This window comes from Mesoplodon bidens, assembly GCF_964165515.1.
Source record: "Mesoplodon bidens genome assembly, chromosome: 9".
NCBI lineage: Eukaryota > Metazoa > Chordata > Mammalia > Artiodactyla > Ziphiidae > Mesoplodon > Mesoplodon bidens.
Window position 1 is genome coordinate 60,787,932 of NC_138166.1, and position 13,358 is coordinate 60,801,289.

General features: G+C 37.7%; 1 protein-coding gene across 1 annotated transcript in view; it reads left to right on the forward strand.

Annotated features, from left to right (window-relative positions):
- The window catches only part of GARS1 (glycyl-tRNA synthetase 1), a 40,292-nt gene that overhangs the window by 2,229 nt on the left and 24,705 nt on the right, over positions 1-13,358 (forward strand). The window contains exons 2-7 of the mRNA XM_081243860.1: positions 4,841-4,942; positions 5,838-5,940; positions 6,970-7,111; positions 8,328-8,416; positions 9,099-9,175; positions 12,516-12,661. Coding sequence (XP_081099986.1) covers positions 4,841-4,942; positions 5,838-5,940; positions 6,970-7,111; positions 8,328-8,416; positions 9,099-9,175; positions 12,516-12,661 — 659 coding nt within the window. The remainder of the gene's footprint in view (positions 1-4,840; positions 4,943-5,837; positions 5,941-6,969; positions 7,112-8,327; positions 8,417-9,098; positions 9,176-12,515; positions 12,662-13,358) is intronic.

The window sequence follows — 13,358 nt, forward strand, 5'->3', positions numbered from 1 at the left end:
TCTAGTTGTGGCAAGCGGGGGCCACTCTTCATCGCGGTGCGCGGACCTCTCACTATCGCGGCCTCTCTTTTTTTTGCGGAGCACAGGCTCCAGACGCGCAGGCTCAGTAGTTGTGGCTCATGGGCCTAGTTGCTCCGCGGCATGTGGGATTCTCCCAGACCAGGGCTCGAACCCATGTGTCCTGCATTAACAGGCAGATTCTCAACCACTGCGCCACCAGGGAAGCCCCTGGAGTGGGATTTTTTAAGGTGCTTAATAACTGGTCTTGTTGGTGGCATGTGTTTCAGATAAATATGTATTTCATATAAATTTCCCAATCTGCTATGCTACGTAGATGCTGTTTTTTAATGATTTGGTTTGTTGACTGACTGAAATGTGTCAACAAACTACCATCTTATTTCCCCTTTCATTTCATAAAAGAAAGTATATTTTAATACCAAAGAAAGGACAAACCATAACTCAGAATAAAGAACAGTCTTTTATATTTAGCAGGTTTAGCTTTGAAAAAAGGTCTAATACATTGTCTTTTTTTTTTCTTTTTTTCCCCCTTTTACTGCATATTGGTGAAAACTTTGTCCTGGAGTATCTTGTTTGGGAACTATTGCTCTCGGGCAGTGGTTCTTAAAGTGTGGTCTGCAAATTCTTGGAGGTCTCCAAGGTCAAAACCATTTTCATAATAAAACTAAGAATGTTATTTGCGTTTTTCACTGTGTTGACATTTGCACTGATGGTGCAAAGCATGGTGAGTAGAACTGCTGGCCCTGAGCACTAATCAAGTCAGGGATACTAAGCCAAGTCATTATATTCTCTGCCACACTCTCACATGTTTTAAAAAAAACAAAAAAACAAAACAAAACCTCAGTTTTGCTTTAGAGTATCCTTGAAAAAGCAGTAAGAATTATTATTATTATTATTATTTTAAATATTTATTTATTTATTTTTGGCTGTGTTGGGTCTTCGTTGCTGTGCGCGGGCTTTCTCTAGTTGCGGTGAGCTGGGGCTACTCTTCGTTGCAGTGCGCGGGCTTCTCATTGTGGTGGCTTCTCTTGTTGCGGAGCACAGCCTCTAGGTGAGTGGGCTTCAGTAGTTGTGGCGCACGGGCTTAGTTGCTCCGCGGCATGTGGGATCTTCCCGGACCAGGGATCGAACCCGCGTCCCCTGCATTGGCAGACGGATTCTTAACCACTGCGCCACCAGGGAAGTCCCAATAAGAATTATTAATTTTATTAAATTCGGACCTTTGTGCACACATCTTTTTAATATTCTGTGTGACTAAACGGGAAGTATGCATAAAGCATACCCACATATGATGATTGTCTGAGGAAGAGCACTTATGATTGTTCGAGTTGCAAGAATGAAACACTCTGAAATGTCTGACAAAAAGTTGTTATTCAGTCTTGGGTATTGGGCATTCATTCATTTTCTGGAAAATGAGTGAAGTGAGACTGTCACTTCAAAAAGCAACTGATAGTATTTGTGGCCAATAATAAAATTCAATTTTGGGAAATTGTAGAGCCCTGGATTTTTCTCTGCTGTGATTTTCGGAACTGAGAGTGCCCATTAAACCTGTTGCTTAATCCACAAAGGACAAATGATAAGTTTATGAAGTTTTTGTCAATGGTTATAAAACTTGGAAATCTGAAACTAATTTTTTAATCTTAACAAGAACCCTCTAGGCCCGTATGTGTAAAGCCAAACATCTTAAAAAGGTGAGGAAATGTCTTCTTGTGTTTCCTTGGTCAACTGAATATGCATCATGATATACATGAAGGATGCATGAAAAAGATCCCTCGAAATGATTTCTCACCTAGTAACTATTCTGCTTTATAATCACAGACTTAGTTCTAATATATGTCTTTATGATAAGAATTTATGCAGGAATTAAGCTTCTAGTTGATGTTTCTTAAAGGTAATTTAGAAACATTGATGATGTTTCACATCGGTTTCATTCAACACACACGGACTATAGTTGGTGGTGAAGAAAGAGGGAAGAAAATAATTAGAAATTAGGAATCCTTAAGTACTTACTTTCCATGTTTCGATCACCTCCAATTCTTTTGTTTACACAATTAAATCATTATAAATCATGGTTTTAATTATTCCATTATTCAGAATAAACACGATTATTACCTTAATTCACTGAGATTTTTAGAGATGATTAACTCAGTGTAGGAATCCTCACTCTCCCACTGCTTCTGTTGAAAGCTAACCTATCCTTGAATGTATGTGTGCCTGATTCTATGCCTGAACTTTAAGAGACAGAAAAATGATTCAGGAAAACTAATTTTAATTTAAAAATTTTTAAATTCTTCCTACCTTTACCTTTACCTACTTGTGGCCTTGCTTGCCCAGTGTCCTTTGAAAAGCTCCAAAAGAAAATATGGGAGTGCCAATACTTGACACATAAGGGTAGGTATTCAAAAGAACTGCTTGCTTACTTCCTTAAAACATTCAAAAAGAACTGCTCGCCACTCTCTTTTCAGAACACAGACCCTCACAAGGTTCTTATCCCCATCAAAAAGCACTATTAGTGAACATTTATGAGATAAGTGTTCTGACGGGTAGAGGAAGGGAAAAGAACCACTGAATGAGTAAAGAATAAGCCCGTAGATATTTACCAAGTACTAAGTGCTTAGCATTGTGCTAGATTTAGGTTGTGATAGCAGGCAACAAATATTTGAGTGCCAGAATTGACAATCCATTGACAGGGTGATTTCAGGTATTGTACGTGTAATAAAGAAGTTAAAGTTAGAAGGTGACTGAGGATGTTGCTTTAGCTAGAGAGGTCAAGATAATAGAATAAAAACTGCTAGTATAATAACAGACCAGATTTATTTGTACACAGTAAGAGATTGAGAGGAAGAACCAATTCAGTGGTTCTCAACTATATCGGACCCAGTGTACCCTTTTACACCAGATATTTTGGAATTCTCCATTACTACCCTGTAATGAAATTCATATGAAATATCTACATAAATTAAAGAAGGATATGTGTATGCGTAATGCTGTAAGTGTAATACAAATAAATAAAAAGTAATTTATAATAAAATAATATTATTTTAATATGTAGATTTGGGGGTATGACTCCACTGGAAGTTATATTGAATTAAGCAGATGCTTATACCTCTACGTAGATTTACTGTGCATGCAGTTGCTGTAAGTGCGCATTGATAAAGGTATACTGTATTGTTTACTCAGATAGAACGGCAGCATAGCCTGTGGTCACATGGCTTGTTTGTTTTTTATTTCAAATAATAACAACTTTGTAAAATTCTGAACAAAACAAGGTACAATTTTCCTTTTTTTAAAAAACTGAAGTATAGTTGATTTTAGTCTTCCTTTAAATTACATTTTCCTGGGTGCATTCCTGGAGAATTCAGTGTATGTTAAAACTGGGAAAATTCTTCTCATTGTACATAAGCAGAGTTAGGCTCTAGGTTGAGATCATTTTAAACAGCTTTTTCACCTCCTAACTGGGACATTCTAAAGTAGAATGAATTGCAGGAGAGGGGGACTGTCATTGAATGAGGGAAAATAGGAAGGAGCTTAGAAAATATCAACAACAGGGGGAAAGGATGATGACAGGCTCCTCAAAGGAGTTTTAGAAGGAGAAAAGAGGAATTAGTTTGAAAATACAGAGGGGAATAAGGAGGACATCTATCCCATTTCCATTCTCTTCTCTGTGTCTCATTACCTCATTTGTATTTTCAACTTTGTCTCTCTGCTGCATTCCATGGGATGGAAATTATCCACGGATAATTTCTTTAGGTCGTTCTTCTAGGTCACTAATTCTGTCTTCAACTGTGTCTGATCTGCTATTTAAACTGTCCAGTGAGTTTTGGATTTCAGTGATTTATTTCCAGATGATCTGTGTGGTTCTTTTTCAAGTCCCCTGATTGTTTCTGATAGTGTCTTGTTCTTTGCTTATGTTGTTGATTCCTCCTTTTATTTTAGTTTAAACATCTTGAGCATTTAAAAAGTGTATTTGGTCATTCTGATACTTTTAAAGGATCTAATTTTGTTATTTGTCGTTTCTGCTGAGTCTCATACATGGTGGCTTCTTTCCTCATGGATTTTTAAATTTTGAGTTTAGTGCTTATTATTTTGGTAACCCTAATCTATGAAAATCCTGAAAGGCCTATGGAAGGTCTACTCCTTTAGAGAGCAGTTGCTTCTGTTGGGCACCCAAGGGCTCTATTAATTTGATAACTTTAATTTCTCATCTTGAAGTTTCCCAGACCATGTGGTGGTGTTTTGTTTTCTCAGATTGCCTATTCCACCACATTACTGTAATAAAATCAGTGTACAGGGCTGTTGGAAGTGAATAAAGTAGTCTAAAGAAAGTAGTAGCAAGGAAAAAATTCCAACAATAAAGGGCAGAGGACGATTAGCCAGTAGTGACTGAGAAGAAATGGTCAGAGAAGTAAGCGGAAAACTAAGATAGTCATTTTTTTGTATGCAAGAAAGGAGAGGGATTCAAGGAGAGGGTAGTCTATTTATTGGTTCTTCTGTGTTCTCAGTAATTATATTGCTCTTTACTTTTTATCAATGCTTTTCTCTCCACCATCTATCTCCTCCCCACAAAGAAAACAAACAAACAAACCAGTAATAATTACCCTGCAAGCATAGTTATTTATGTGCTTGTATTTGGATATTCTGCTAGATTATAAGTGCTGAGGGCAATGACCTACAGTTATTCATAATGACCTTTCACATAATAAACATTTGAATTTCCTCATTCTTACATGTATACTTTTTAAAAGACATGCTTAAAAACCCATTCCTAACTTTTCTTGACTTCTGAAACCAGTTGTGAATACAGATTCTCTTTGTTGGCTAGGGAGATCTTGTGCGAAAACTGAAAGAAGATAAAGCACCCCAGGTCGATGTAGACAAAGCAGTAGCGGAGCTCAAAGCCCGGAAGAGGGTTCTGGAAGCAAAGGTGAGTCTCAGGATCCTCAAAAAGGAATGTAAGTAGGTATAAGATTGTTTATCTTTATTTAATCTGTTTGGGCAGGAGAGACCTAGAAAAGTTTCTGAACAGGTAACATTTGCTTTATCTCTATTTATCCAGTATACCTTCTCCTCCTCCTCCTCCTCTACTTGGCAGACTCCTTCCTCATCCCTTAAACATGTAATTCAAAATTTCTCTACAAAGCCTTCCTCAACCCTCACCTACCCCTTCTTCCCCGAGACTCAAATCCTAGACTGGTTATGTTCCATGAATTTCCCTGGAAGGCATTGTGTTCTTTATGAATTCTCCTATACCTGCAAATAATGGTTATGCTGTTTTAAATTATTTTCTTTTAAAGAAAAGTTCTAGTCACCTGATACCTGCTCCCAAACTTTTCAAATTATAAACGTCCCATCAACAGACTGAAATCGTTTGGAGTTTTTTCTTTTTTTGGCTGCACTGCATGGCTTATGGGATCTTAGTTCCCCAGCCAGGAATTGAACCCAGCCCTGGCAGTGAAAGCACTGAGTCCTAACCACTGGACCATCAGGGAATTTCCTGTTTGGAGTTTTAAGTCGCTATTTTGCTACAGTGATCCACTAAAAATTCAGATATTGCTTATCAGTATCTGCATCTAAGTAAGCTTAGTCTTGTAATCTTGGAAATGATCGTATACTTTCCTAAATAATTAAGTAAACGTATCTTTTCTGTAACTCAAAGGGGAAAAAACCCTAAGGTTTCTTTGGTTTTAAGGGTATCAAAATCTTGTCTGCTAAATTTTATAGTAAATTCTGCTGAGGAATAAAGTAAATTCACATGTATAAATTGAAATTCCCACTCACTCATTCAATCACATTATTTTCTCTTTAAAAATCCCTTACAGGAGCTAGCGTTACAGCCCAAAGATGATGTTGTAGACAGAGCAAAAATGGAAGATACCCTGAAGAGGAGGTTCTTCTACGATCAAGCTTTTGCTATTTATGGAGGTAGGGGATTAATGAGAGAAAGAAAAATTGTGTTGTTAGTGACTTTAATATTGTTCTTAGAACCACAGCTTGCTTGATACCTAATAGTTTCAGGTCACACAAAGCAGAGGATAGATAGCTTGCTTTCATTTGTTTAGAGTCATTCATTTGGCATGATATCAGTTCTTATTTCCCTCAACCCTATTTATGTTTGGAGATAGCGTTTTTCCATTAAGACTTAGGGTATTTGGAGAGCCCCAGATACTAAGCGTTTGATGTGTCCATGTACATATCAGACCCTTAAAATGCCAGTGAAGATCTGAGAGCAGTAGAGGGCCATTCTATCACTGGCTGACTGTACTGTGCCGCTCCCCACAAGGGCAGTGGTAAGCCATAGTTTCTAGATTATTCATTATGGCAGCTGCCAGGAGAAAACGTTCTTCATGGCTATGCAGATAAATCTCTACATCTTTCTGAACACTATATGAATTTATGTAGACAACTATAATTCACTGATACTTTTCATAGTTAACAGAGATTACTGCAACAATATTAGACTTTCAGTACTCTGCCACTGAAACCTGTTTTGAGTTTTAGTCTGAGCAGATCTCTAAGTGTTTAACCTCTTGAGGTTTAAATAGTGGCTCAAGTACCCAAGAATAAATTAGAGAATTGGGTGCTAAAATTTGAGATCATTGTTACTCAGCTGATGCAGCAAATTCTTTTCTAATTTCTATGGCGGAAAACTATAATCTGCTTTTTCATTTTGTTTCTTACATATGGAGGAACTTCTTTTTAGTTTTTTGCTAATCCTACTTGAAATTTCAAATATGGAAATACTGCAGTTAATGGAGTAACACCATTTTAGTTTTACTTCTGTCAGCTAGCTGGAAATAAGGCTCTTAAGTATTGAGGGATTTGAAGTGTTGACTTGAATACATTTTTAGGGAGTATGTGAAGTCTTAACAAGGATCAGTTTCTCACATCTGCTTGCTTTGATTCGTTCAGAGTGACAAGGTAGAGTACCCGTTTTCCTGTCGTATTTTGCAGGTGTTAGTGGTCTCTATGATTTTGGGCCAGTTGGATGTGCTTTGAAAAACAATATTATTCAGACATGGAGGCAGCACTTTATCCAAGAGGAACAGATTCTGGAGATTGATTGCACCATGCTCACCCCTGAGCCAGTTTTAAAGTAAGGTCTCTACTTTGAGGGTTGACATTCTTTAATATGCATACTTAAGTAACTTTTTGATTCAGAAAACTACCCATGTTCATTGTGAAAATCTGGAAAATAAAGAAAAACAAAGAAAATATATACTCATTGCCCACAGGTAGCCATGTTAAAAATGTTGTATTTATCCTTTCTGTCTTTTTAAGTTCATATGCGTTTAGTAGCACAGTGCTTTTTTTCACATAATATAGGTGAACATTATGTCATTAAGTATTCTTCTAAAGTATTTTTAATGACAGAATAGTATTCTCTTTTATGGATGTGCCATAATTTACTTAACTAGTGCATGCGTGTAGGCATTTAAGTTGTTTCTTATGTTTGGTTACGTTGAACATCCCAATAGATGAATTTTTATGTATATCCTGATTACTTCCTTAGTATAAATTCATAGACGCTCTGGGCAAAGGTGTGTATGTATTTTAAATCAAATGCTACTATTTGTATTGATGTTTCAATGCAGAAATTTAGATTATTCCTACCAACATTGTTGAAAGCAGGTCAGGATTTCTCAAATACGAAACTGAAAGAGGAATTCTTACATTTTGTATCTCATCACTTCATTCATTTAATGTTGCCTGTTAAAGAGCTAATTTTCGCTATTTATATAGTTTAGGCTCTCTCCTAATAATTTCAGCCAATTAAAACAAGTTGAATTCTCGATGATGGATCAGGACAGCCTATTCTTTAGCTACTTGCCCCACTAATAGCTGTACAGAGATAATGCCAGTGTCCAACCAGGTTTCGGTGGCAGAAAACTCTTTCCTTAAGGTTCAGTGTCTATACTGAGTTATCACAAAGTCTTGGCTAGTCAAATTCCCCATGGTTTTGGCCTTTGCTTAGATCAGTAATGATAATGGGATAGGCATGGATTTATTGATTCTGCAAAGTAGCACAGACTTTATGACAATTTGTGGAAAAGTGTAATCTAGTTAGTATTTTTTTTCCTAAGGGGAGGAAGAAGTTGGGGAGAAGGTGGGAATAGATTTGAGGAAGAATTTTCTTTGGTGTACAATTTATCTACCGTGGGATATATCATAATAGATATGGGAGCTTCCATCTTTCAGATATACAGATGTAAACTTTGGATAAATATATAGAAGGGAGATTGTCTTTAAGGTAAAGTTTATGGGTTAATTTGTATGAAAATGACTAATTGGCTTGGCATTTATTAACTTAGGACTTCTGGCCATGTAGACAAATTTGCTGACTTCATGGTGAAAGATGTAAAAAATGGAGAGTGTTTTCGTGCTGACCATCTGTTGAAAGGTATGGTTCTTCATCTCAGATAAATAACCTTTTAAGTAGGACTGATCAAAACAAAGGGTTTGGATTAAACTTTTCTCTCAAGTTTTTAAATTTTTTCTTGGGACATAACATATAAAGAGTAAAGTGCACAGATCTTAAGTATACAGAACAAGTCCCTTATTGAAAAAAAAAAGTTATATACAGATAATTGGAAGTTCTAAGTCATGGAAAGAATCAAGACAATATCATGACTGTCCCTGCAAAATCAACCATGGGATTCATATAAATGAAGAACATTATCCTTAGGTTCGTTTTTTTTACCTGCCCAACATTGAAACTCAAAAGTACATTGTCCTGGGGCTTCCTGGGTGGCGCAGTGGTTGAGAATCTGCCTGCCAATGCAGGGGACACGGGTTCGAGCCCTGGTCTGGGAAGATCCCACATGCTGTGGAGCAACTAGGCCCGTGAGCCACAACTACTGAGCCTGCGCGTCTGGAGCTTGTGCTCCACAAGAGAGGCCACGACAGTGAGAGGCCCGCACACCGCGATGAAGAGTGGCCCCCGCTCGCCGCAACTGGAGAAAGCCCACGTGCAGAAACGAAGACCCAACACAGCCAAAAATAAATTAAAAAAAAAAAAAGTACATTGTCCTTTTTCCCATTGATTGAAATTGACATGTACTAACACTGTTGTTCTTATATAGCTCATTTACAGAAATTGATGTCTGATAAGAAGTGTTCTGCTGAGAAGAAATCAGAGATGGAAAGTGTCTTGGCCCAGGTGAGTACTTGAGAGATCGCAATAACCCAGGTAGGTGCTGTCTGTCTTTCAGCATTTGATAACTGTTGAATTCCATATTGTGCTGACCTGGTCACAGTAGTAAAAAAGGAGAGTTTACCTTCTGTCCTTCATATCCTCTCTTTTTGCATTTTTTTTTCTTCTCTGTCAGCCTTTTGTGGCTAACCTTTATTTCTGTCAAACTAGCAAGTCAATGTAAATAGGCATGAAATTAGTTCTCTCTCCTCGGAAACCAGTTTTCTGGATTTAACAGCAAAAACCAGGACAGTGTCTAATGATGGATAGCGTTCAGTGTGGAGATTTAGGGCAGATATCTGTATGAGCACTGTCTCATCAGCCACTTGATCTGCTTCTGGTTGCACTGTCCCTGACTACATGCTATTCTTTTTAGAACCTGATGGAGCAGGCCCCCGCTTTTCCTGTAGACCTTTAGTTTCATAATTTGTATTGAAGTTGACAAGTTTTAGGAAAGGCATTGAGATCATCTATTCTGACTTCTACCAAGTGCAGAAATACCTTCTATATCAGAAGTAGCTCTTATCCTTTTTAGGTCACATACTACATTAAAAATATGATGAAAACTGCACACCTTTGCCTCAGGAAGTTGAACATGCCTGTATGTGAATGTTGCTGATTTCTCACCTCATCCCATCATTTTAAGCAAAGTACATTTCTCCAGCACCATGTTTGATCATGAGGTCCACCAGGGCTCACCTCTTAAACTTTTTTTACTTCCTTGGATAAAAGAAAACAACAACCAGTGCTGTGTTTATATATTTTTTCTTTACATTGGTATATAAATGAGGCTGAATGTAGGACTCTAACTCTGCTTTTCTCTCATGAAAATTACTGGATACTTCTCCACTGTTGCCCTAATTTTTTTAAACATGCTGATTTTCCTCTGTGGTATCTAGCTTTCCAACATTAGCTGAGAAAATTTCTCCTTCCTTATTTAAATTGAAAAACCTCTTAATCTGGCTATTGATTCATCTGCCAATTTATTTTGAACCTTGTGAAGTATATTTTATCCCTTGCTTGAAGCTCATTGCTTTAGTGTTGTTACTGATGGTTTAGAAAATCAGTTCTTGTTCTTTGATACTATTATGACCACACCCTCATTTCTCATTTCCTTCCTTTTCCAAAGGCATGACCTTTATAAGAAAGAAGAAATGAAAAGCACCTCAAATTACTCTTAAATTATTCTGTTTCCCATTCAGAATTTTAGACTTATTAAAGTTTTGTGTGCGTGTGTCTTTGAGTGTCTTTGATCTTAAGTTTTGTTCATTTCCAAATAAATTGTCAGAAACAGGAAGTAATTAGTTGTTTTGTTAAGTCATAATTTATAGTTTGAGCACTTTCTGTTTCATCTCAGATACCTGTTCCAGGAGAACAGTTTGGGTTTTGATTTGCCATATTGTATCATTTGTTGACCCTTGAACAACGTGGGTTTGAACTGTGCAGGTCCACTTACACTCTGCTATTTTTCAGTAGCAAATACTACAGTACTACACGGTTTGTGGTTGGTTGAATCTGCAGGTGCAGGGGAACTGCAGTTACAGAGGGCCAGCTGTAAGTTTTATGTGTTGTTCAAGGGTCAATTGTATACAGCTGTCAATTTAATCTTTAGTGAAATGTTAGGAACCCATGGAAACAGCCTGATACTCAGAAATGGCCTCAATGGATTCCCTGGCCAGAGGCCCATCTGTTGCCTCAGCACATAATGGCATTTTCTGGACCTGTTAGTGCCTGTGACTCCTTGTTAGCTTTATGAAGCATGATAGTTTATCCAAAAGGCCTTGAGGGGGCTTCCCTGGTGGCGCAGTGGTTAAGAATCCACCTGCCAATGCAGGGGACACGGGTTCGAGCCCTGTTCTGGGACGATCCCATATGCCGCAGAGCAACTACTGAGCCTGCGCTCTAGAGCTTGCGTGCCACAACTACTGAAGCCCATATGCCTAGAGCCCGTGCTCCTCAACAAGAGAAGCCATCTCAATGAGAAGCCCGCCCATTGTGACGAAGAGTAGCCCCTGCTCGCCGCAACTAGAGAAAGCTGCGCGCAGCAACAAAGACCCAATGCAGTCAAAAATAAATAATAAACTTAAAAAAAAATTTAAAAAAAATAAAAGGCATTGACGGACTTCCCTGGTGGTGCAGTGCTTAAGAATCCACCTGCCAATGCAGGGGACATGGGTTCGAGCCCTGGTCCGGTAAGATCCTACATGCTGCGGAGCAGCTAAGCCCCGTGTGCCACAACTATTGAGCCTGCGCTCTAGAGCCCGCGAGCCACAACTACTGAAGCCCGCGCGCCTAGAGCCTATGCTCTGCAACAAGAGAAGCCACGGCAGTGAGAAGCCTGCACACCGCAACAAAGAGTAGCTCCCCGCTCGCCGCAACCAGAGAAAGCCTGTGCACAGCAATGAAGGCCCAACGCAACCAAAAATAAATAGATAAATAAAATTTTTTTTTAAATAAATAAAAGGCACTGATTCACCCTCTGTGGTTAAGAAGTGAGGTAGAATCTGTTCTCCCCATTTTACAGATAAGCAAACTGAGGCTCAGAGAGATTAGGTTGGAGCTTGATCCTGAATCACAAAACCCATAAGTGGTAGAGTTGGGTGGTTTACCCTGGTTTTTCTGACCCCACATGCCATCACTCATTAGTTGATTTACCTAATTATTTTATTTCTATTAGAAGTTTTTTTTTTTAAGTTTTAAATATTCTTTACTATTAGATGGTTTGTCATAGTCATTTGAAGGTTTTGAATTGGAGCTCATATATCATTTTAGAGGGTTTGGCATTGATCATCAATGTATAGGATGTGCAGTGCCCTGGAAAATGCAGAAGTGAATAAGACACAGCTTCTACCTTCAAGGAACTTAATATCTGGTGGGAAAGGAAAGTTACATGCACATTTAATTAATAGACAGGGAAGTGCACCTGGCTCTTAAGTGTACAGAGTAGTAAAATTCAACTGTGAAAACTTATTTATGTCATTCAGATTCTTGCCAACCAGTAACTATTATAATTGAACAAGAGGTATTTTACCTTATCTTTCATTGTACCGTTGTATCTTTCAATGGTATGTGTGTGAATTTTAGGTCGGTCCCAGAAAGAGACTCCATTTCTCTGTTGGTAAAAGAAAGAGTATAAACTGTTTATGGGTTTAATGTAAATGTCTTGAAGGTTAGGTTAATTCTGATGGTTTTATTTTGGGTGAATTTTAATGATGGATGGGGTTTTATATTGTATGCCTTGTTTTTTTATTGTATGCCTTGTTTTTTCTGTCTTTTGCACTCATCATTTTCTTGATGTATTCTTTAGCTTGAAAACTATGGACAGCAAGAACTGGGGGATCTTTTTGTGAACTATAATGTAAAATCCCCCACTACTGGAAATGATCTTTCCCCTCCAGTGCCTTTTAACTTAATGTTCAAGACCTTCATTGGGCCTGGAGGAAATATGCCTGGGTATGTATCACTTACTGTTTATGTAATGAAGTTATTAAAATTACTTGTAATAAAAGATAAATATCAATATCAGTCATGAAGGAAAATGTTTGAAAAGTGATTTGTAGAAAGTGTAGACAAATATATTATGGAGAAATAATGACAGTTGTATTCTTAAATTTTATTTCTTCTAATTCTTTCTGAATATAGTTTTTTTTTTTTAGTATATATGATGATTTTTGTTTTGGTCACAAAATAAACACAGAAGTCTGTGATCATCACATCTTGTAGTTATAGCTGCATAGGGCAGGAGAGAGGGTTGAAGAATGATTTTGAAAGACATTGAACTTACTGTCGAAGGAGACTTTAGAAACCATTTGTTATAGATCAGCACTGCCCAGTGGAGCTTTCTGCAGTGGTGGAAATATTCTATAATCGGTGCTATCCAATACGGTAGCCACTAGCCACATGGGGCTGTCGTATACTTGAAATGGGGCTAGTGCTTCTGAGAAACTGAATTTCTAAATTTATTTAATTTTAAGAATTTAAATAGACATGTGACTAGTGACCTACTATGTTGGACAGGATACGTTTAGTTTGTTGATTCAAGCTAAAGTGTGGTTTTCACAGATAGAGTAAAGAAAACCTGAACAGTTTACAGTATGATTCAGAAGAAGAATCTGTATGTTCAGATTCCTTGTCCATCGTTAACAAACTT